The sequence below is a fragment of the Sinocyclocheilus rhinocerous genome, unplaced genomic scaffold (genome assembly GCF_001515625.1).
Source record: "Sinocyclocheilus rhinocerous isolate Xijiao unplaced genomic scaffold, SAMN03320098_v1.1 scaffold2988, whole genome shotgun sequence".
NCBI classification, from domain to species: Eukaryota; Metazoa; Chordata; class Actinopteri; order Cypriniformes; family Cyprinidae; genus Sinocyclocheilus; species Sinocyclocheilus rhinocerous.
This window is the reverse complement of record NW_015665674.1, coordinates 90587-112799: the sequence shown is the minus strand read 5'-3', so window position 1 is coordinate 112799 and position 22213 is coordinate 90587. Positions and strand designations below refer to the sequence as shown.

Here is a 22213-nt window from a genome sequence, read left to right as displayed (position 1 = left end):
ATTCGGAGAAAAAGGAGTTTTCCCCATAGCGTCTTAGCAGACGCAGTACTCGTTCCCGTATCTCAGAGAACCGAGGTTACGTCATAACCGAGTATGTTTATTTTAATAAATATCAAAAATGTAAAAGGTGTGCATTATAGTTGACACCTAGATGAACAGTTTACAGTTGTTTTTATGATTTTTTTCTGCTATGTTGGTATGTAAAGCAGCCTCGTTAATGGCCAACATGATCCCTCCCCTCCCCATACCTCCCATCTCTATTGTGTTTCCTGTCGCAGGAGTCCTCTTACCCCTCTGCCTGGCATAGAACCCTACTGGGAAGGGCAGGAAAGGAGCAGCTACAGGCCTCCGTCCTCCAGTCCTCTGTGAGTGCCTGCACCTTGTTCAGCAGTGTGCACTGCCTTATGTCGCATGCATCCCATGTGCGCTGCTGGCCACGGTTGTTTTGGCAGGCTGTGAACCCATGCGCTATACACACAGGAGACTCAAATCTTAAGACTTTGTCGCCTTTTGGCACCCTGCCCGACTCGCACATTTACGGTTAGGACCTTGAAATTAATGTGTAAGTAAGGTGTGCATTATATAGTTGACACCTAAATAACACTTTACAGTTGTTTTTATGACTAAGTTATTCTCCTCAAATGCTATTGAGCCTTAAATTTGTGTTTGAGCCCATTCAGTTGTGGAAAAAGTAGCATATTTTACATATGATTTACGGTTTATTTTAATAAATATCAAAAATGTAAAAGGTGTGCATTATAGTTGACACCTAGATGAACAGTTTACAGTTGGTTTTATGACTGTAAGTCATTCTCCTCAAATGCTATTGAAGTTAGAAAAGTGTATACCAATATCGCATGCAACTTTAGAGACGGTCCCTAAATTTGCGAATATCGAACGTCCAACGTCAAGCCAACTTTATGCCAGAATTTATTAGTGAGGTGTGCTTTAAATATCACTAGCACTTGACAATATATCGCTTGTGTAGCAGCACTGCGCTCATTCTTCTGTTTTCTTGTTGGTAGGCTATTTCCACAGAATGAAGGGTTGTACGAATTTCTGAATGAACTGCTCGTTTTAAAATCTTCACGGTCTACTGACATTTGTAATGACATCCACTTTGAACATTACAATGCACATGATAATTTTCGTTAACTACAAAGTAAAGCTATAGCTACCGCATAAACGGAAGTTCAAAGACAAAATTCAAAAAGCTGCGCAATTGTTTCTCTGATGCATAACGTTTATACAATGGACCTTTTTTGACCGTGAAATTTCGCTAAATGTGACTATCTTCATTTACTGTTGCTCTATTAAATTCAGTAATTTCAAAAGGATCCAGAGTTTTGGACATAGGACATTTCGCTCAATTTCAAATTGGTCAAATGAATTAGCCGCTTTGACCAACAAAACCTGCTTTAACTTAACTTCTGTGAGCGGCATCTAACACACATCCATGCTATTGACAATAACTGATCGTTTTTGTTCGCGAAATTTCGCTGCAGATTTGCTAATGTGTTCAGAGAAAACCAAAACCAACCCAGATAGCACACGTCCCTCTACAAGATGTCTGTTAAAGACCGCTTGATCTGGAAAGCATCTGCTGTTTACAAACATCTGACAGATGTCTTTAAGATGTCAGTTTTACATACATTCTAAATCATAAACATGATTTAAAAAACGACTATTTGACATCTGAAAGGAAACGCCCTAAAGACGTATTACAAATGAGCAAACACTAAAAATACCTCTTGCAGATGTAAATGCAGACGTCAAATAGACGTCTCTGTGATGAGGGCTGTGTGCTATCGGGGAACCAACAATGCAAAAATTACGTCTAGTGATGGAAAAGTGTATTATATTGTATACAGATCCTTGTGATATAATATCCGTGTTGTATTTGTATTATATGTGGAATCAATACATGAATAACATGTTCATAGTTTGTGATCACGTAACGTTTGTTTTCAATTCTATCAGACAATTGTTGAATATGAATTAACAGGCAAATATTGTGGCGCTCACACAAGATGGCAGCAGTTACGCTGAGCTTTTGCTGTGCGTGTAGCCTAACACTGGCAGATGTTTACAATAATTCAACAGGATCATAACTCAAACACACACACACACACACACACACACACACGCACAGAGTGTTAGACAGATACAATACCAGAGGGAGCATTAGCATAGCAGCGAATTGCCATTATTTGCTCAGATGGTTCCTGGTATTAACACAGAGCTCTATGTAATGAACACAGGCAGACTCTCTAAAGCACTGAGGTTTGTATTCTCAGCTTGTCTCCCCCAGAATAAAAGAGAAGCAGAGACTGCTTTTGTTTCAGTCTATTTCCCTCCGAATAGTAATGAGAGCAGGCAGTGAAGGCACAGAACCTGTTCTCTTCACTACCTGTGTGACTCCACTTTACTATCTTAAGGATTTATTGGATAATGTATTTGCATCAAGTTCAGTCTCGTTTTGTCCCTCTACTCTCTTAAATTGTAATATTAGACTTGGTAAGATATTTGGCATTATCTCAGCTGCAGGTGGTGCTAACCGCACTATATTCACAATGCATTGGCCATTAACTTTTATTATTAGGTTTTCCTACTCATGTATTTTTTTTTAAATAAAGATACGTTTGAATCAGACTAATCGGTAATGTTTAATGAAACTGTCTAGCCTTGTTTTACCGACTCTAGGCTGCCTATAATAAACAACGGCATTTAAGCATCATGAAGAACCGCAAATCACTTCTGTAATAGAGATTTGATGCTAAACTGATATATTTACGGTCTAAGATAAATTTAAAATGCATTTTTTTGTGAAAAATTATATAATTTACTCCCTCATCTTGTTACAAACCTATCCCAATGTTCACGCTTCTCTCGTCAGTGCAGACGTGGATGGTGACCAGGAGATTGCAAACTTCAAAAATAGCATCATGAAACATTCGATTTCTACTTTGAGAAATAACAACTCAAAATGTACATTTTTACGTAATTACGTAATACAGTAGTGGTCACCATTCACTTTTGATTTTATACAAAAGAGCAGCTTGAACATTCTGCATAACATCTCCTTTTGTGATCCACACAGGAAAGCCCATCATATGGCTTTGGAACTACATGAGGGTGAATAAATGACAAAATATTTGTTGTATAAAGGATCATTAACTCCTGTGAGTCGAACACATGAAAAAGCCAGACAAACTTAAGTCCATTTTTTATTTATTTTTTTCTAACTGCAGATTTAAGGAATACAACTGAACATTGTTATTTTGAGACTCATAAATAAAAAAAACAAACAAAAAAAAAACAACACTACAAAAACAATCTACTGTTAGTAGGATGTAAAAAATATCTTTCACTATTAAAGGCACAAAATTTACTTCGTGACAACACTGAGAAGAAAACCTGCAGCGTTCGATCTCTTTAAATTCTTTATTTTTTTCACACTCCATCAGAGAACACTGAAATGTTACAAAGAGATGTGTCTGATCCTACACCGAAATAAAGACTACATCAGGAAACTGATGCCAATATCTGTAGCACGACATCCAGAAAGTAGTGCTACAAAAAATAGCATGTTGCTGGAAAATACAAAGGACCGTTGCAAAGCTCTAATGCAAATTAAAATTTGTACAATTGACAACAAACTGAAAAAAAACAAAAAAAACAAATTGGGCACCTTCTAAGATTAGGCTAAGATTAGGTGCTGAGGTAGACGTAACAATTCAAATAATAATAATAGAACAAACAAAAATAAAAAGCCCAGAAACAAAACACTATATTCTTAAAGAGCAACAGGACTGGCACTTGTGCTGTCACAAGGGAGGAAAAAAATACAGACAAGCCAGAGAAGGAGAGGGGGAAGAGAGAAACTGCTTTGTTACATAAAAAGCTTTGTTATGCTTGGTCCGACAGGGCAATTGGTCCTCAGTGCTAATATTAAAAAAAAGACAACGTCTTGGTGCTTTGTTACTCAAACAGTTTAGTTTTGACCTCAACGGCACATGCATGGCAACACAGCATGAAATGGCTACTCTTTCTAGAACACCACACTGGAACACAGTGAGCCAACTCCAGGGATGCAATGATAACATAAGTACTTTAAACAACAAATAAAAATGTCTAGTAGGGGCAGTACAAATGCCGAATGTTAAAGGGACATGGTTGAAAAGTTTAATCAGCAAACCTGTTGCTGAGGCAAAAAAAGAATGAGGAAATGAAAGTAAGTTTGATTCTCAAACATCAATTTTTTCCCCCCTCAAAGCAGGATATTCATTGTGAAAAACGCTCTTATTCCGATCCAAGGAATGTTTGGCTTGTCTTTTTCAAACTGTGTATAAAACACTACAATACTGATCGGTCGCCAGTGGAACCACTGAAAATAGACCAAATGATCATCACATAACAAAAATCGTCTCAAGTGAATCCATCTGAGATCATACAAAGTTTTGCCCCGCTGCAACCTCAACAAATGGAAAAAAGGGACTGACACTTAATACAAAAATATCACAATTTTATATATCAAATGGCCTCTGTTGGCTCTTGCTCAGGACTACACTCATACAAAGAAACATGTCAACTGACAGGATTTTTCGTTTTTTTTCCTTCTTCCTTTCGTCTTTGATTACCACTTGCAGTCCCAATTGTCCAACGCACAATGCACTGCTGCATATGACCTGTTCTTGGCGGCTCACGCTCTGTGAACCTTCTTTTTTCACATTACAAAACTACAATTCTATTCACATATTTTCAAGTTTAACGTGTTTTTTTTTTTCCCCAGACTTTAAAGTACTACACTTCACTTGTTCCATACGCACCTCCCAGATCAACTCCGACCCCAAACTTAAGGCTTCAGAAATCTCTTTTCTGCTCTTAAGGTAACAATTTACAGGGGTGGGGGGGACTGACAGGGAAAGTTCTGATTATTTTTTTCAATCCGCTTTTCCTATAAGTAAATCTTACTTTTTCATATTCGTCGCTTCCGACGTACAACACTTGAAAGCGTATGATGAAGTTGCAATAACGCAAAACACAACAATGTGCTTTCGCAAACGAAACACAACAAAAAGAAATAAAACTTAGAGGTAGCTTAAAAAAAAAAAAAAAAAAAAACAAAACCCACAAGCTCTTCAACAAGCAGGGTTAGTAAAACAAAACAAACAAAACAAAAACATAATACCAAGTTTGGTAAGATTAATGCAAAGAAAAACAAACTTCGAACGAAAGACAATCTCTCTTCACCATGGCACTTAATTTCTTAAGTACATAAAAGCACACGCCGCTCCTGCTCGCAAAGCAAACAGTCAAATATACAAAGAAACAAAGGAAAAATTAAAACACTGGCACATGAGGTCACAAAAAAACGAGGTAATTCAAGTACGATGTGCTGAAGTAAATCAAGGTATAATAGGAAACACAAACAAAGCGAAAGGAACCAAACCAAAAGAGTTGATCTGCTCTGTTCATTCATCCCAGCGTTCCCGGCTGGACAGGCCAAGCCTCGTGACCACCTACGAACACACGGATATGTGCGGACGAGCCCTGTACGTCACAGTGCCGCTCAGTCTGCAAGCCACTGACTAAAGCAGCTTCAGTCATCATTTTGGTCTCTATAACAACAGCATAAACAGTTGATTAGATTTCTAGTGTGTAATGGATGTTCTGTATGTATTGCCAAGTTACTCGTTTCGAACGGTTAAGCGATTTCAGACTTGATAAGCGAAGGAGGAGATAACGTGAACATGTACAGTGTGTGCGTGTTATTCTGCTTAAAATAAACTCGAAATGTTGCGCTTGAGAAATCAACATCAAACAAAACCTGTCGTCGTGAAGTCAGCTTGTAATACACGCTATGCCAAGAGAAAAAAAAAAGTGAAATGACATTGATGAGCAGAGTACTGAGAGCTTAGCTGATTTGTACACTGGTTAAACCAATAAGCCCTTAATGAATGTGAATCATATGGGAGGGATCTACATGCTGACTGTCAGCCGGGCATCGTGAACATGTTTTGCAGGAAGCTTGCGTTTCAGTTTGCAGTAATGACCCTGATGAGCATGACTGTTCATATTTGCTGTGGAGTACCTGACTGGCACGTTACCGCTGACGGGTCTAAGTGCTTCCTGCACCGACATCTCTGAGAGATAAACACTGTGTCTGGTTCACACTACTGTTTTTGTACCAGAAGAGGGCATCCTTATGAAGAGGAGGAATCGTTGTTGAAGTGTGTGTCGTTTGACTGATAAGACATATTTAACGTTTGGGACGTAAGCTGACATGTAGAGAGTGGACTTCCCATATACGGCTATAACATGATGCTTTAAAAAAAAAAATGTTTTGCTATACTGACGGGGTAAGATTTCTGTCCGCCTTGCCCAGCACCACCAACAAATCCATCCATTTCCTGACTGTGTTTCCAGGAACTTTAACCCCTCGCCCTCCCGTTCCCCTCCCTCCCCGCCATCTCCCTCCTTTAGACATAGCAGAGGTAGAGGTAAGTCTTCTCTATCCTCCAGTCCGGGGGGATGTCTTCGGGCTTGTGGCCCTTCATGTGCTTCTGCATGGAGGAGAGGCTGGGGCAGTATTCCAGGCAGATGGTGCACTGGTACGGTGAGGCTCCGTTGTGGGTACGCAGGTGTTTGATCATGGCCGAGTAGTCCCTGGAGCGCTGGTGGCAGAGCTTGCACTCAAACGGCTTCTCACCTGCATGGAGAACAGAAAATGTCAAGATTTTGCACAACATGTCAAGAGATTTTGTACTCTGAATGGTGCTCTCTGATATTCGTGAACAGACAGGAATACTCATCTGTATGAAAAGTAGGAATATGATTAAGTGAATGACTCTCCTAGTAATGCTATACGGAACATGGTTTTGATGCATAATCCATAGATAGTCCATAGATTTTTTTTTTAATCAAGATTTTAATGTAAATTTACATAAAACATATATGAACTTATATACATAAATCAAACATATAAATAAATTAAATTATGAATAAAATTGATCAAAAGCAACAGTAAAGGCATTTACATTGTTAAAATTTTTTTTTTTTTTTCAAATAAATGCTGTTCTTAAAAAAATAAAGAAAAATAAAGAAAAAAAACCCCCTGAAACATATCACAATTTCCACAAAAATATGAAGCTGTTTACAACATTGATAATAATAATAATAAAAAAAGGTTTCTTGAGCAGTTACGAATGATTTCTAAAGAATCATGTGACACTCAAGAGTAATGGAGTAATGGCTGCTGAAAATGTCACTTTGTCATCACAGGAATAAATTAAATTTTAAAATATATTAAAATAGAAACCAATTTTAAATTGCAATGATATTTAATAACTAATGATTTGACTGTATTTAAATTTTTTTAACTACTGTTCAAATATGATTTCAAAAATATTTTTATATATATTTAAAAAAAAAATTCTCTGTCTCATAACAGACAAGTGTACAAAAACTTTGCAGCATAGTGTACCTGAAAAACAATCATGTGGAACAGCAGTGAATGTTGCATTTGACAAACTAGCTACACAGTTAAATAAATTTGTTTCTTAGATCAGAAGGTTGACAGAAACCTCTTAAAGAGACAGTAACGCAAAGCGCAGCACATTTGTTCCGACGGTGTAAATTAGTCATCTAAACGTTGACCTTTAAAAATGTCACTAGGGAAAGCATTGATAAGTTGAGGATTGAAGAATGCTCGCGTTGGGTAAAGGCATCCTGGGAATGCAAAGTCTCTGCGTTGTTTGCTCAGGTCTTCTGTTTGTTTAACGGAGGGATTGAGGAACCTTGACCTCGGCGGTTCGAGCAATGTCACGTCCGCCTGCGTTTGCGTATGCAAAGGCTCTAATGAGACGGTCATTAAACTGTCGAGACTCCAGTGATACATGCACGTGTGGTCAGTGTACTTTAACTGCACTGTAAACAGGGCAGCCTCAGATAACCAGGCAATAATGAATTGCAAATGGAGCCGAGTTATTGATTGCTCATCGACAGGAGCAGGGCTGCCAATGTCGATGCTTCATCAAGCGGCTCCCTTTTTGCATGCAGTGGCCTTTGACTGTGAGCTTGTCGTTGTTCTTGTTATCTCGGGCGCTCTGTGGTCGCCGCCGAGGCTTTACCCCATCCCCACCCCACCCAAAGAAGCCAATTATTCGACAGGCTTTCTTGATAGTTTGGCTTAGCGGCATCGCTTTTTGAGTGGCAGAGAGGAGGGGAAGATCTGGTGTCCGTCGTGTGCGTCCGAGAGACCTGGTCTCTACAGTACTGCGCTAATCCCCTTTTCAAAGAGTGAGCCGACAGCACTGGAAATGGCCTGCCCTTTGGTGTGGGCTTTACAGAGCGCCAAAACGTATGAATCAATCAGATATCACCTTAACAAGAGGAAAGGGGCTCTTTACACAGGTCTGAAGCCAAACAGAGGCAAGGCCTGCTCTGGCATCGGCCTCAGCTGTGATCTAAAGATCTGATATGACGCTCGCCCGCTGACAAGGATAACAGCAGCTCTACATGCGACTGTAGCGCTTATCGTGATTTAAGTAGGGCATGTTACTGGATCAAAATCCTCACTGGCGCTGGAAAAGTAGTACAATAAGCCAAGGAGGACTAGAATACACAAAGAAAGCTTTTCCAGTCGCCTTGGCTTGATAAATAAGAAGAAGTGTACAGTACCTGTATGGACACGGTAGTGGGTCTCTAGCTGGTGTTTGAGGCTGAACCTCTTGCCGCAGCCGTTACATTCATAGGGTTTCTCTCCGGTGTGGATGCGTTTGTGTCCCTTCAGTGTGCTCTCGTCTCGGAAGCAGCTGCCGCAGAACTCGCACTCAAATGGATGGTCACCTGCTGGACAGAGGTCTGGTCAGTATGCGTAGTATATGCAAGTTAATGTTAATCATAAACACGGTTATGTGTTTAAATTACATTTAAAGGGATAGTTCACCCAAAAATGAAAATTCTAAAGCCTTTTTTTTTCTCGTTTCTTTGCACAGTATTCTTCTAGCTTCAATAAACTATTTTAACAATGTCCTTACTACCTTTCTGGGCCTTGAACGTGGTAGTTCCCTTGCTGTCTATGCAGGGTCAGAAAGTTCTCGGATTTCATCAAAAATATATTGTGTTCCGAAGATGAACGAAGGTCTTATGGGTTTGGAATGACATGAGGGTAAGTAATTAATGACAGAATTTTAATTTGGGGGGGAACTATCCCTTTAAAGGTGTAACTTCTATACCTTTAGTGACAGAAAATGACATTGTTGCAGTGTTGTGATACTCAAACAAACAGAACTATGTTTATAGTTGATAGAGCCATAAAACAGTGTTTACTCTGACTTTATACACTGATACACATTGGAAAGCAATGGGGAAATCTGGGGAAAGCAAAAGTTGGTTATCACTGCAAAACAAAATGTAAAAAGAATAGAAGAATACATTTTACAACCTTTAATGTCAATGAACTGAATATACAAAGGCTGTAAAATGAAAAGATTTGAAAATGTTGGAAAACAAAGAAAATATGAGAAAAAATCATGAGGGAAAAAAAAAAAAAAAAGTAATTCTTTCTCTCACAAAACATTAAACAGCTGGCCTATAATATTTATTTGAAATCAAGTCATTATAAGCTCTCAGTACAATATCATCAATTGTCTGTTATAGGTCATTGTCATCTATATCTTCCTGTCTTCTTGCACTGTAATGGATATTCAGAGGTCAGTAATCAGTGATATTATGATATGCGGGGGTGTTTCTTTTTCTGCTCTCTGCTCTCTGCTCTAATTGCGTTTCTGTGTCTCACTATCAGCTAACCATATATCACTCTCTCTCCGTACAGATGCACGACTCCGCCAGGCGTGTAATGTTCCCCATATTTAATGCATTTCACTTCTGTGCGGAGGGTTTAAGTCATTGTCTATGACCTACGCGTTTCATTATCTGGCTGTCCGAGCGGCACCGTGCCTGGGAATAAATTGCATTTCTCGTTATGTACTGTCATGCTCAGACTCCCGCTGCCTCCCGTTTACCAGACAATGTCAATTTCCTCAGGCATGTTTTGTGGCGAGACGCAGCTAAACGCCTCACATTTACATGGCTGCTCGGGCTCCACCGTCTTCGCTTCACCAGTAATGGGAGAGACAAAAAAAAGCAGGAGATGACACAAAACAGACAAAAACCCCCCATACATTTCAGAAATCAATAAAAGTGACAGTATTTATTTGTGCGCATGAAGTTATCAGTCGCTGTAAGAAATTTGGCGCTTCGAAATGCCTCCGCAGCAGAAGAGATCACAATCCATCACGCTCCCTGACTGCTCTCCGGCACGCGACGAGAATAGCATTCCCGCCAAATTCACCTGACTTTAATTGTGCCTAAGCTGGCGCTTCAATCGAAGACATCTGCGTTAGCCTCCAGAAAACTGGCCACCAGTTAAATCCGCAGGCTTGCTTCTACCCTCAGTAAAAGCATATTTAATCTTTATTTGACAAAATAATTTGTGACAGCCATCTCATGATACCACAAGGCACAAATTCATATCGTAATACTCGCCTGGTATTTTTTTAGGCTACCTGGTATGTAAATGCAGCGTGTCGCTGCTATAAACAGAAGGCAATTTGCTTATCAAATTCTGTTTGGCGGCTTTGCTTTGTTTGGAATACATTAAGCTTTGAGGCAGTAAAGATACAAGGTGATAGATCAAGATGCTGTCACCGACTGCGTGTTCCTCGGTTCCTTTCTGTGTCTGTCTGCAAGTCTGGTGGCTGCGAGGCACAAAGAGGGCGGAAAAGACATTTGGGAAGCTCGGGGGCTGCCACCTGCGTCCCCGTGCCTCAGGGGACCGCTGCGGTGGCGTACCTGGCCGGGGTCTGCGGGCACCGCCTGGCTCCTGGCAGGGCCGAGGCTTACGTTAAGGCAGGGGCCGAGTTCATTATGCGCTAAGCAGCGTAAATCAAGGATCCATCACTGCCAGGGTCTCAACTGGGCTGCACTATCAAACACAGCTGTGAACACAAAACACCCGCCGCAGATGGAAAATGGGCTCCGAATAAAACACAAGCACAGAACAACAACGGAATATTAACGAGGCACGGCCGGCAGCGTGCGGAACGGAGGGGGGAGCGAGGGGGCTGCCATGATTATCAGCCCTAATGGATGCCAGCGTTCGCTCACACTGTGCGTGCCTGTAAAAGTACACGAGCAAGTACATTCAAGAACAGAAATTCCTCTCAAAAATCAGCGGAAACTTGTGTAATCATTCGCTGAAATCCTGTCAAAATTGGTTCTGCATCAGCATTTAGGTGGAGGTATGACTGAAATCAAATTTAAGCTTGGGCTTGAATTACTGAGTAATGACTGTGTGGGCCCATAATCACTCATTTAACTTATTTTTGAGTGGGCACCACACACATGGAGCAAAAAGGGATACGTTAAGCTATTGCTTCAGTGTTTTTGCAGAGTACATACTGCAGAGAATACCTGAAAATACTTTGATTTCGCTTACCTATACAACTGAATTAATTTGATTTAACCTATACAACTGATATTAGATAATTATTAGATAATATTTTCATGTATTTAATGCACTAAAGAAAGAAAAAAATGTGCAAACTATACAAATTAAATGATTAACAGTTCTTTGCAGATGTTTGGGGTCTGTAAGGTATCTTAAAAGAAGTCTCATGTTCACCAAGACTGCATTTATTTGATCAAAATTACAGTCAAAACAGTATTATTGTGAAATATAATTTTCTATTTTAATGTTATTATATGCTGATTTGGTGTTTAAAAAACACTAATTATTTCTCTTATTATAATTTGCATGGTATATGTAAAGTTCAATGGAACAGCATTTATTTGTCAAAATCTTTTGTAACATTATAAATGTGTTTACTGTTACTTTTGGTCAGTTTAATGCATCCTTTAATGCAAAAAAGAGGAAAGAATGACTATTTCCACAGTTTTGAAGTGTAATTCATGTATGTAAAGAAATCTTAAAGATATAGAATTCAAAATTTTAAAATCAATAAAACACTCAAAGGCAACATTTAAAAAAAAAAATACAATTGACCCCCATTTTATGAACTTAACTTTACATGTGTTATTTTTTTAAATTTATTTTAGCTGCCACTGGCCAGCAAAAAAGTCCTGATGGATAAACATTTGTACAATAAACGTTTGTGAATGTATGTTTTGATAAACATTTGTGAATGTATGTTTTGTTCATGGTTAATAATGTATAACCATTATAGATTCAATTATACTTAAATTCCACTATACAAAGTGCGCAAATGAAATGCATGTTAAACGTCAATCACAAAATGCATGTTAAAATCTTTGAGACTTTAATTCTTTGAGAAAGCCTATGATTGAAAGGCAAAACAAGGTTTTTTATATAAACCACCTGGTGTGTAGTAACTGTTTTAAAGTAAATCAATGCAACAATGGTGACTTCAAATATATTAACAAACAATAAATTCAAGGAAGATATTTCTGGTGTGGTGTTGATAAAAGGGTACTTGAGCCCTATTGACAGGGTTGTAGGAGTACATAAGATAAAAAAAAAGGTTGGGAAACATGGCTCTGGAGGAACATCCGAGTGCTTATCACATCAGCGACTCAGTTTCCAGCATTAAAAAATACACTGTGAATGAGATTAAGAAGATCAAAGGAGAATTAAACGCGAGCAGTGAGTCTTCTTTTTTTGTCCTCTTTAAGAAAAAATTTAGAGACTTATTTTCGGTGGTTTTTGCAAGTGCCAATAGCAGTTTTTCCCTTTCAGCTCCTTGACAAAAGCCCCCACATCACATTAAACGTGTGCTTGCTAGCGCTCATTGTAATTTAATACACGCCTACAGAGAATTGGGTTCAAACTAGCGCAACGCTGCGTCACAGCCTCTCTCTCTCCCTCCACCACGTCTGCGGCGAAGCTGACCGTTGACATTTATGCGTGCAGGCGGGAGCGTCGGCTCCGATGTATGGTCCGGCGAGGACAAGCGAGTACAGTAAGCGCTTGGCCGCCTTGTACCATCAGCCGCCCAATAAAGGCCGGGCGGCCTATAAACAGGCGGGCTTTGCTCATCTTCCTCTTTCGCTTCAAATATTCACCCCTGCAGCCGCAGAGTAAAGCAACTCTGACACGTCAGGCTGTTATTTAGGGTCAGAGACGATGGGGGGAGAAGGCTTTCTGGAGAAAATGGGATTCATTTCCAGCGTCTCATATTCGGAGACAGTAATGGAGACTGTTCCCAGAGTCGCCGCATCTGCTCAGCCACGCGTCTGGCCACATGGGGATGGATCCGCCGTATAGCAGGACTAGCCCGACTGGGGAGGGCGATATCTGCGCTGTCACAAGCCATCACAGCGCTTTGGCCTTTCACTAAATGACATGTCACTTCAGCCTGCTATCTTCATTCCATCCACCTCCATCCAGAAGGTGATGGGAAGACGGGTGGGAGAAAAAAACCAACACAATGACTGTACCAGGATCCTGATTTAAACACTCTACAGGGTGAATCACATCTCAGCATGTTTAAAATAATCACTCGGCTTGACGGATGTGCATAAAACATCAAAGCACCAAATTAGTATGTATTACTGATTCATTCCAAAAATGTGGCTCCTGAGGCTGTCGGTTATGCACAAATGCGCAACGTCAAGACACACAAACTGAAGAGCTGATGCGAGACCTGTATGCGAACGGAGATGGCGCTTGAGTGCGGTGTGGCTGGGAAATGTGCGGTTGCACTCGCTGCAGATGTAGCTGCGCACGCCTGCGTGGACCTCCATGTGCTGCTGCAGAGCCGTCTGCGTCTGGAAGCGCTTCCCGCACAGCAAACAGAAGATGGCCATATCTGATCCTGGGAAAAGAAAGAGCGAGATGTTAGCATGAGTGTACGATTTCATTTACAGTTTGTATGTTAAAGTGTCCTGACTATCTAAAACACAGCAGCATTGGCTTTTGGAGCAGGACTATTATTTGCCTGACTCTTTATTGAAAAAAAATCTTTATTTTTGCAATTACGGGTTCTTGTGAATCCCATGATCACTGTAGAAACTGGACAATCAAGCTGAAAAAGACAATGATTCATTTATAAAATACACTCAGTCTCAGTGGATCAATGGGAGAATCTAATTCAGTACTACAGGGTGAGATGCACATATAATACGGTGCTACAAAAGGTCAGCGGACAGATACAGGAAATGACAAAACAACTAGAGTGGTTAGATGGCTGAAATTAATATTAGCAAATCATTGAAATCTCCGGTTACCGGTTAAAAAAAAAAAAAAAAAAAAACAGACTCACACCTGGGTGTTTAAATAGATAAAGGCATAAAGTGAGCAATTTTTCCTTCTCTTTTGCTTTGCTCTCATACACAGACTCACACTTCACACTTTTTTCAATTATCAGGCTCTAGAAAACTCTGGGGAAAGTGGGAGTGTTTTAAGCTCCGCTTCTATTTCATGAGTCGATAACACATCTTTGGGGCAAAGCTGGCACTAATTTAAAAATCTATGAGGAGCCCCAGTCTCATGTTCATAAAGCTCGATCAATCAGCATTTGCTGGGGAAAAAACGGGAGCGATTGAGAGGATGAGAGGAGGAGTTCGAGGTGAGCGAGAGAAACGACTATTCCTGTTCTTAAATCTCAGACAGTGCAGCTGAATTGCTGCTTCTCTGCAAATAAATACTGACAAGCCTTGCTTCTGGCTTTCTCTGGGCCCAGCCGTTTCCCTCCCCCTCTCACTGTCTCCATCTTTAATGACTCCTTACGTCTCTTGGTTTATCAATAAAAAGGAAGGGTGGTCATTGATTATGGATGGAAATCCCAAAGAAGTTTGGGGATGTAAAATGCAAGTTTGCTTCAGGAAGGTTCATGGCAAAACTAAAGGCTGTAAAGTAACTTAAAAAGCTAAATTTAAGGGGGCGGGTGGAGGGAGATAAAAGACAGGGTGACAGGGGGTAGGGAGGAAAGGCTCTGAGGAATGCGAGAGGTTAGGTGGACTCTGACCCAGGGAGCTCAAGGGTCTGGATAGGGTGGTGGGAAAGACTAAGCCACATCACCGGAGCTGCTCTGTGATTGCTCTTAAATCCCACATTATTGGTGACTGAAACATTTAATGATGATAATTTGCCCACTTTTCATTTCAAGTATTCCCTTCACAGAAAAGCCCAATCAGTGACCATGTACTGTGGCCCATGTATTTTTTTTCAATTTGGAGATTTGGCCACATTTTGGATCAATTACATTACGCTGTTAGCATACTATAAAGAGAATATTTTCCAGACAATATTGTAATCATTTTAAGCTCTGTATTAACGATTTTTTACCAGTAAAATAACACATCTTACAGTTCACTCCAAATGCACCATATTTCTCAGGTGGTAAGGACATTTCCATTGAAGAAAGAACACTATTTTGGGAACAGGAGAAGGGCAGGGGGGACAGTTGATAAAGCGGCAGCCATGAAGGGAAGTGCAGTGTCCATGTGATTGGTGTTAGCTGGAATTAAGTGTTCCTCGGTGTGAAGTAAAGAGCGTCACAAGTAAATGGCCTGGCTGGGAGAAACTCTTCTGTGAGGTACTGAAGGGTAAGGCAGAGAAAAAGAACTAGAGAGAGAGAAGTGGCTGACCCACTCGCCTCTATTACAGTGCAAAATTGAGTTGGACAAAGTGACACCTGGATAGAGGACTGGCTTTGGCTTCTGCTGCCTGTTGCCTGAGTTTTGGCATAATTTACCTCCACTCCTGTGTCTATTTATAAGGGCCTCTTGGCTCCATCGCAGTGTTAAGTTAATGGCCCTGAAGAAGCATCAGCCGTTACTTAACAGAGGGTGCACCGCACCGTTTAGGTATTGAGGGTGTTCCGCTTGTGTTCACCACTGCAAACACTTTCAGACTCCAGGATGGTTGTGCCCATATGATCCCTGGCTCAGAAGACAACTTCTGGGAATACCAGAAATCCATGTCTAGCATAATATGCCATGTAACACCTAGACATAATCTCCTAGAGACCCAGTGAATTCACTTGACAAAAGCAGTTTTCTGTCCTGTGTTGACATATTTGCTGTTGCAATAAGAAATCTAGGGAAGTCTTTGGTTACATTACAGCCATTAAAAATTGGTTGCGGGGGCGGGGCATTCTTATTACTCTAGGGAGTATCTGATTGGACAAAAATCTGTGTAGTGCAGGATGAGTCATCAACATTTTTGAATCACCAAAATAATTTTGCCAGAAGAGATAGACTATGCATTTTAAATGCATAAATGTACTAGAAGTTAATTTTATCAACTTTTAGTAGTCTACCAGATGATTTCAAAGATCATGTACATGTACTAAAACCACAAAAATCTGATTTTTATTTTAAGAATGCAGTACGCAAACAAACTGAATGGGGCTGTGATTAAAACTTAATGTGAGAGTTAGACGAGGCAACTGTTTTTCCCACAGGGCCGATGCTTGAGCTGAGAAACCCCACATGGAGAGCGTGTGTCGTTCTAAGCTGGTGAGACCAAAGTCAATTAGCTTGAGTTTCAATTCGCCCATGCTGATGGAATACAAACTCCTGCTGCTCTGTCTGTCGCCAATGCCGTGAGGTGTGATGTCACCTGTTGCTCAGCGAAGAGCTCGGAAATATGACACACCTGACACCTGTTCTGAAGCTCCGCTTGGAATGTGTTACCTAGATGAGCCCGCAGTATGCAGTATCTTGGTGTTTGAGCTGATGTATCTGATATGATGCGTCACTAAAGCTACTATAGTTACTGTCAATTTTTGTTCCGCCAAACAAAATAGTGCCAAATCAAATCAAACAAATCAAACAATGATCAGTGATTACGTATTTAATTAATAGGCGTGTTTGAACAAATCAGTTGAGGGAACAGTTTAATAACATCATGTTTTTGTTCCTCAAAGGGTGTTTGACTGAATTCAAAGTTTTTGTATAGTGCTTTTCACGATACCAATCGTTGCAACACAGCTTTACAGAAAATATTAAGTTTCTACATTACATTTAGGAGTAGGTTATTAGTGGTGACTATGGCAGAAATGTACAGTAAGAATCATGTGCCTGTACGGTTAACCACACCCACAATTACGATTAGGTGCTCATGTCAAAATGTTTTAAAAAAAAAAGTAACTATGCATGTAGAAGACAGAAAGGCAGACTGACAGATTAGATGTGTCTGCAAAGCACATAGGCTTGCGTGTCATACATGAGTACCAGGAAAGCCAGTGCCATGGAGTATATACACTAAGACTGTATGGTATGTGTGAAACTTGTGAGAGAAGTTCAGGTCTGACAGCAGGAGGGGAGCGAGGGGTCATGGGGGCAGCTGTTTGGGCCAGGTGGGGGGTAGGGCTGCCCGGGCGCTCCGGGGCAGAGGGGGCCTTGGCAGCCCGCTGAGCTTGGGGACAATGGGTGTTAGCAGGGGCTCAGACAATATGGTCAAACTGGTGCCAAAACTATACAACCCTTCTAACATACACAGGGGGTGTGCGGAGCCTCAAAAGAAAGCCCAAATATTTAGTCCCACAATTAGTATAATGTGCAAAACACAGAACTTTGACTCAGTGTGAAACTGGGCCATCAAGAGAAATTTACCATTTCCTACTGTGCTCGCAAGCGAGCATATCTGTGTATAGCACGGCATACTGAGAACATTAGTCACAAGAACCCCCAAGAGCAGTGTAATGATTTTCATGGGGACTGCATCTTAATTATAATTGGGATGTATAAATGTGAGCATTATAGGAGCGCATTACCAAAGGGCTCTAGGTCTAAAGGGTAAAGTCACATCTAAAGGCTTTCTGACCCATTCATTTCCACGGTAACATGATGCTGAATGAAATCCAAACAACAAGGGGTCTTGCACTCAGAGCAATTGGAGAGAACTGGTTCTCCCTTGCCTGGCTTCATATCTCTCCTGTCTTTTTTCCAGCATGAATCGGATTTTTAGTCAGGAAGAGAGCAAGACAGATAGATAAAGAGATGTTACATTAGTGTTTTTATGGCAGAGTGCTACAGGCTGCTGGGAAGTCAACAGGTACAAGCTGTTCCAGCGGCCGTGTGTGCGTGTGATGCGATATGTCTGCAGCATCTCTCCGGCCAGGGTATTCACTCACTCGCTCGCTCGCTCTCTCTCTCACTCCGGCTGACACCTAATGAGCCCAGACTACAGGAGAACTGCACATCCATGTAATCCGGGAGAGTGGCTGGGCATAATGTGGCATTAGAGGAGCCCAAGGCTTTCGGAGGGGGTTGCTGAGGGAGGGAGGGCAGGGACTGACAGCTCTGGTCTGGAATACAGAGCGTGTGACAGCACAGAGCGCTGCCTTAATGCATTCAAAACGCCTCTGTGCCTCTGACAAGAAAAGCAAAGAAAAGAGCTTCAATGAATTGTTTATTGATCTAACAGGAGGAGAGATGGTGAGACGGGAGACAGCGAGAGAGGGAGAGAGAGGGAGAAACAAAATAACATTTTGTGTGTTACTATCAAAGTGTCATTGGTCTCCGATGGTCTGCCTTACAAATACATGACACCAGACAGGGGGGCGTGTAAAATACGCTATTTGATTTAACAGGTTTTCATCTCAAGTGGTGGCTTTTTAAAAGGAGAATTACAATGGCAGACTGCATTTAAAAGCCTTAAACTGACACTTGGAAGGGAAAGAATGAGGACGGCGCAACCTGCGTTAAACCGTCGAAAAGATTGCTTCTCATTCCGGGGCTGGTACCTTTCCAGACTTTGCACCAATAATAGTTACAGATAATTCACTTTCGTGTCGGGCGGCTGCGGTGAGATGCCGTGTTCTCAGATAGATTAATGCTACCAGATGTCATTGTAGAAGCCATATTAATTACCTCAAGATAATGTCATGGAACCATATGGTTTCTCCAGTGTCCATTTAGACAGAGAAAATGTCTTCATCACTCACAACCCCCCTTTGGAAGAAATTGGCCCTATTGACTTTGACAGATGTTGGAGGCAGATTCTTCATAATTAAATAAGCTTTCAAAACTAGCTCGACGTGACTGCAAAGAGAATTCGGTAAAACCGATTCACTCTTGACGATTACAGGTTTGAGTTAGAAATCCTCAATTATTTTGAATCATCCTTAAGTTTTAAATGATTTCAAAAAGGCAAAAATCATTGTTACAATAAGATACTTAAAATGGACATTAGTGCTGTCACGATAACAGGTTTTCATTACGTTTATCATGGCCAAAAGAAATCACAACAACTACATTATCAAGGTATCTATAGAAACTTTGAAACATAAATAATGCTACAAGTCAAATTCATCTTTAACTTGCTTATTTTATGTTCTCTCTCTTTTTTTCGCCATTGAATCACACTCAGTCACAGTGTGTCCAACACACTGTCAATTTAACGGAAACCCAAAAAACTCCCACATTGCAAAGCAAACCTTTTTCAGGTATCTACTCTAATATGATTTTTCCATTTTATGAAGGGTGCCAACCAGCATTAAGGAGCAATACTGTCACTTATGTTGGAGGATCAATCAAATAGTTACTGCTGCTAGATTGTTTATGATATAATCATATGTGCAGTATTAACATGAAAACAATATTTCTCATTTTTTTGTAATATCATGGTTATCATATACCAATATATTGCAACACCACTTTTTAAAATCGCAATTTATAGACACAAAACTTAAACATTAAATACGTAACATGCGGCTGAATCACTTATTAACATTATCTAATTTTTCATCTTCATTGTCATGATGACAACATTTTTTGCATAACATGGACAATAATATCATAAAGGGATGGGATATAAATATTTTTTAATGAAGTCTTCTTAAAAAGAGAAAAAAAATACTCAAAATTAAACATGAATTAATGTCAAAAATGCTGCAGATTCACTGAACGCGAGCCGATTTTTAATCATATTAAAAGTGAGACTTGCAACCTGCATAGCCTATACATCATGGCCCGTGTTTGAATCATCCTACTGCCCTGATGGATGAAGTGATAAAAGATAATAAACACTGTAACGCCAGGGGGAGGAATTTACGAGTGGACCCACCCCTGCGTTAGGTCTACAAAAGACACGGTGTCCCTTTAAGAGAGCAGAATTTACAGTGCACGGCTGGCCCTCGCCTCGGATGAGGATCGTTTACAAAGCAGAGAACCGTGCTTGCTTTTCCCCCCATCCCACAAATCCGATTTAATCAGACAACCCTTGCAGTGCGGCTCCCAGTAAGAAAAAGGATAATTAGTAAACAGGCAGCCTCTCCTCTGCTTCATTGGCATTCGCGCGGGGTGAGTGTCGCATTTAAAATGCAGTCTGATGAAGTCTACAAAATCAAACCATTTGTTACTCCTATTGAGGAGGCTTCAGGCCACTGGCAATTAAATTGGAATTAGTGCAGGGAATGAGATACGGACGATTCATACCAAGGAGGCAAGATTGTCTGGAGGATGTCTGGAGCTCTCTCAAGTTTACAGTGCTGATGAATCCCATAATAACTAAAGCTCATCTGCTCTCTGAAGCAGACGACACGAATGCAGAAATCTGGATTTGTCTGACTCTGGCGTGCTCTCGTGTTCACCGTGCACATAAATCTCATTTGGTTTTCTTTAGTGTCCGTGCTGTCATAGTGCAAGTGATGAAATCAGAGGTGTTTGTTCAGATGGTGTAGTCAATATCTGCTATATCCACACGGGTTGCCATAGTAATGACTTAAGCGTCAGCAGGACGCCGACAGAAGAGAGTAGCTGTCAAACAGGACTGAAAACTGGAAATCATGCCTCTGCTGATGTCCATCATGACATTTCGCCGGGGTGCTCCACTCATCAAGGCACCTGACAGGATAAGCATTACTGTATTTACACATTCATGCATGTGTCATGTCCCAAACGGCTCACTCATTCGTCCGTTTACCATACAAACTAGATCGAGAAAACTACTAAGCTTGCGTGCGACGTTACATGCACAACATATTGTGAATGACACTACTATATGACTGAAACACTTCTAAAAATTGCAGTTGCAAATTTCACACACTATGTGTGTGTATATGTATATGTATATATATATATATATATAAAAAAGTAATACAAAAATAATAATTCACAGAAATACAAATATATAAATAAATTTGTCAACTTAAAATTGCAGACAAATAAACTATGTTTGTGTGTGTATGTATATATATATATATATATATATATATATATATAGTTTATTTGTCTGCAATTTTAAGTTGACAAATTCAACATAAATTCAAGTCAGACGTATCAAAAAAATAAAATAAAAATTTTGCTCTGAACAAAGATTTTGGCTTGTGGGCTCTTACATTTATTTGCTAAATGCTTCACCAAATGATTTTGACACTCAAGTGTTTCCCTTACACATGAGTTCAAACACAGCTGCTGATTTTAAATTACAATCGATATATAACAGTCACCGCATCGATGTGTAAGCGAAGCGACTGTCGTACGCAGCTTTAGTAATGCATGTAATTTACTCATTTCAGGCTACATTTGACAATACTTTTTATTGACAAGAGCTTCGGTGGCAATTTTTATTGTATGTGTGTATACGAGCTAGTGTCTCTACATCTGTGGTTTTGTATGAAGGACGGCCGTGGCTATAACGTGTGCATGTGTGAGTTATTTTGAATGAATAAAAGGGGGAGAGCGATGCCATTTACTTTCCACAGTTGATTGGGCACAATGGAGATGAGGTTACCAGTGGGAGCTTGTGTGTGTGTGTGTGTGTGTGTTGGCGAGGCTTGCGGAGATGGGAGATAAATGAACTGCAAATGAGAAGGAACAGCTCCTGCAGTACAGCTGGCTTCCGAATTGCTTGCTTGCTTGGCCGTGGCAACCGGGCGAACGGTTGCCAAGGGTGTCAGTTCAGTGTCCCTCATACAGGATTGCGTTACTGTGCTATGGCCAATAGGGGTCACTCCGTGCTACTAACCCATCACCAAAAACTGTTCATATGACTCCATTTGAATAATCTTTACACATACACAAATTCATCTAATGCAAAAGATGTAGGATAAATATATCTAGCACAAAACTATTGAATTTTAATGACATTCTCAGCACTTGGCAACTAATTTGTACTCTGGATATTAGATGCATGCAAATGATGAATGCACTGAATAAGGCTTGATGTTTACATGTTCCACATTTGAAAATCAGGCTGTGTGGAGTTATTCGGTGTGAG

General features: G+C 40.4%; 1 protein-coding gene across 1 annotated transcript in view; it reads right to left on the bottom strand.

The window, feature by feature from the left end:
* Positions 1–4789: 4789 nt before the first annotated feature.
* LOC107731448 (zinc finger and BTB domain-containing protein 16-A-like) overlaps positions 4790–22213 on the bottom strand; it is a 66580-nt gene continuing 49156 nt past the window's right edge. The window contains exons 3-5 of the mRNA XM_016542530.1: positions 13689–13859; positions 8683–8850; positions 4790–6712 (exon numbers count right to left, since the gene is read on the bottom strand). Of these exons, the coding sequence (XP_016398016.1) occupies positions 6483–6712; positions 8683–8850; positions 13689–13859 (569 nt within the window). The 3' untranslated portion in view covers positions 4790–6482. The remainder of the gene's footprint in view (positions 6713–8682; positions 8851–13688; positions 13860–22213) is intronic.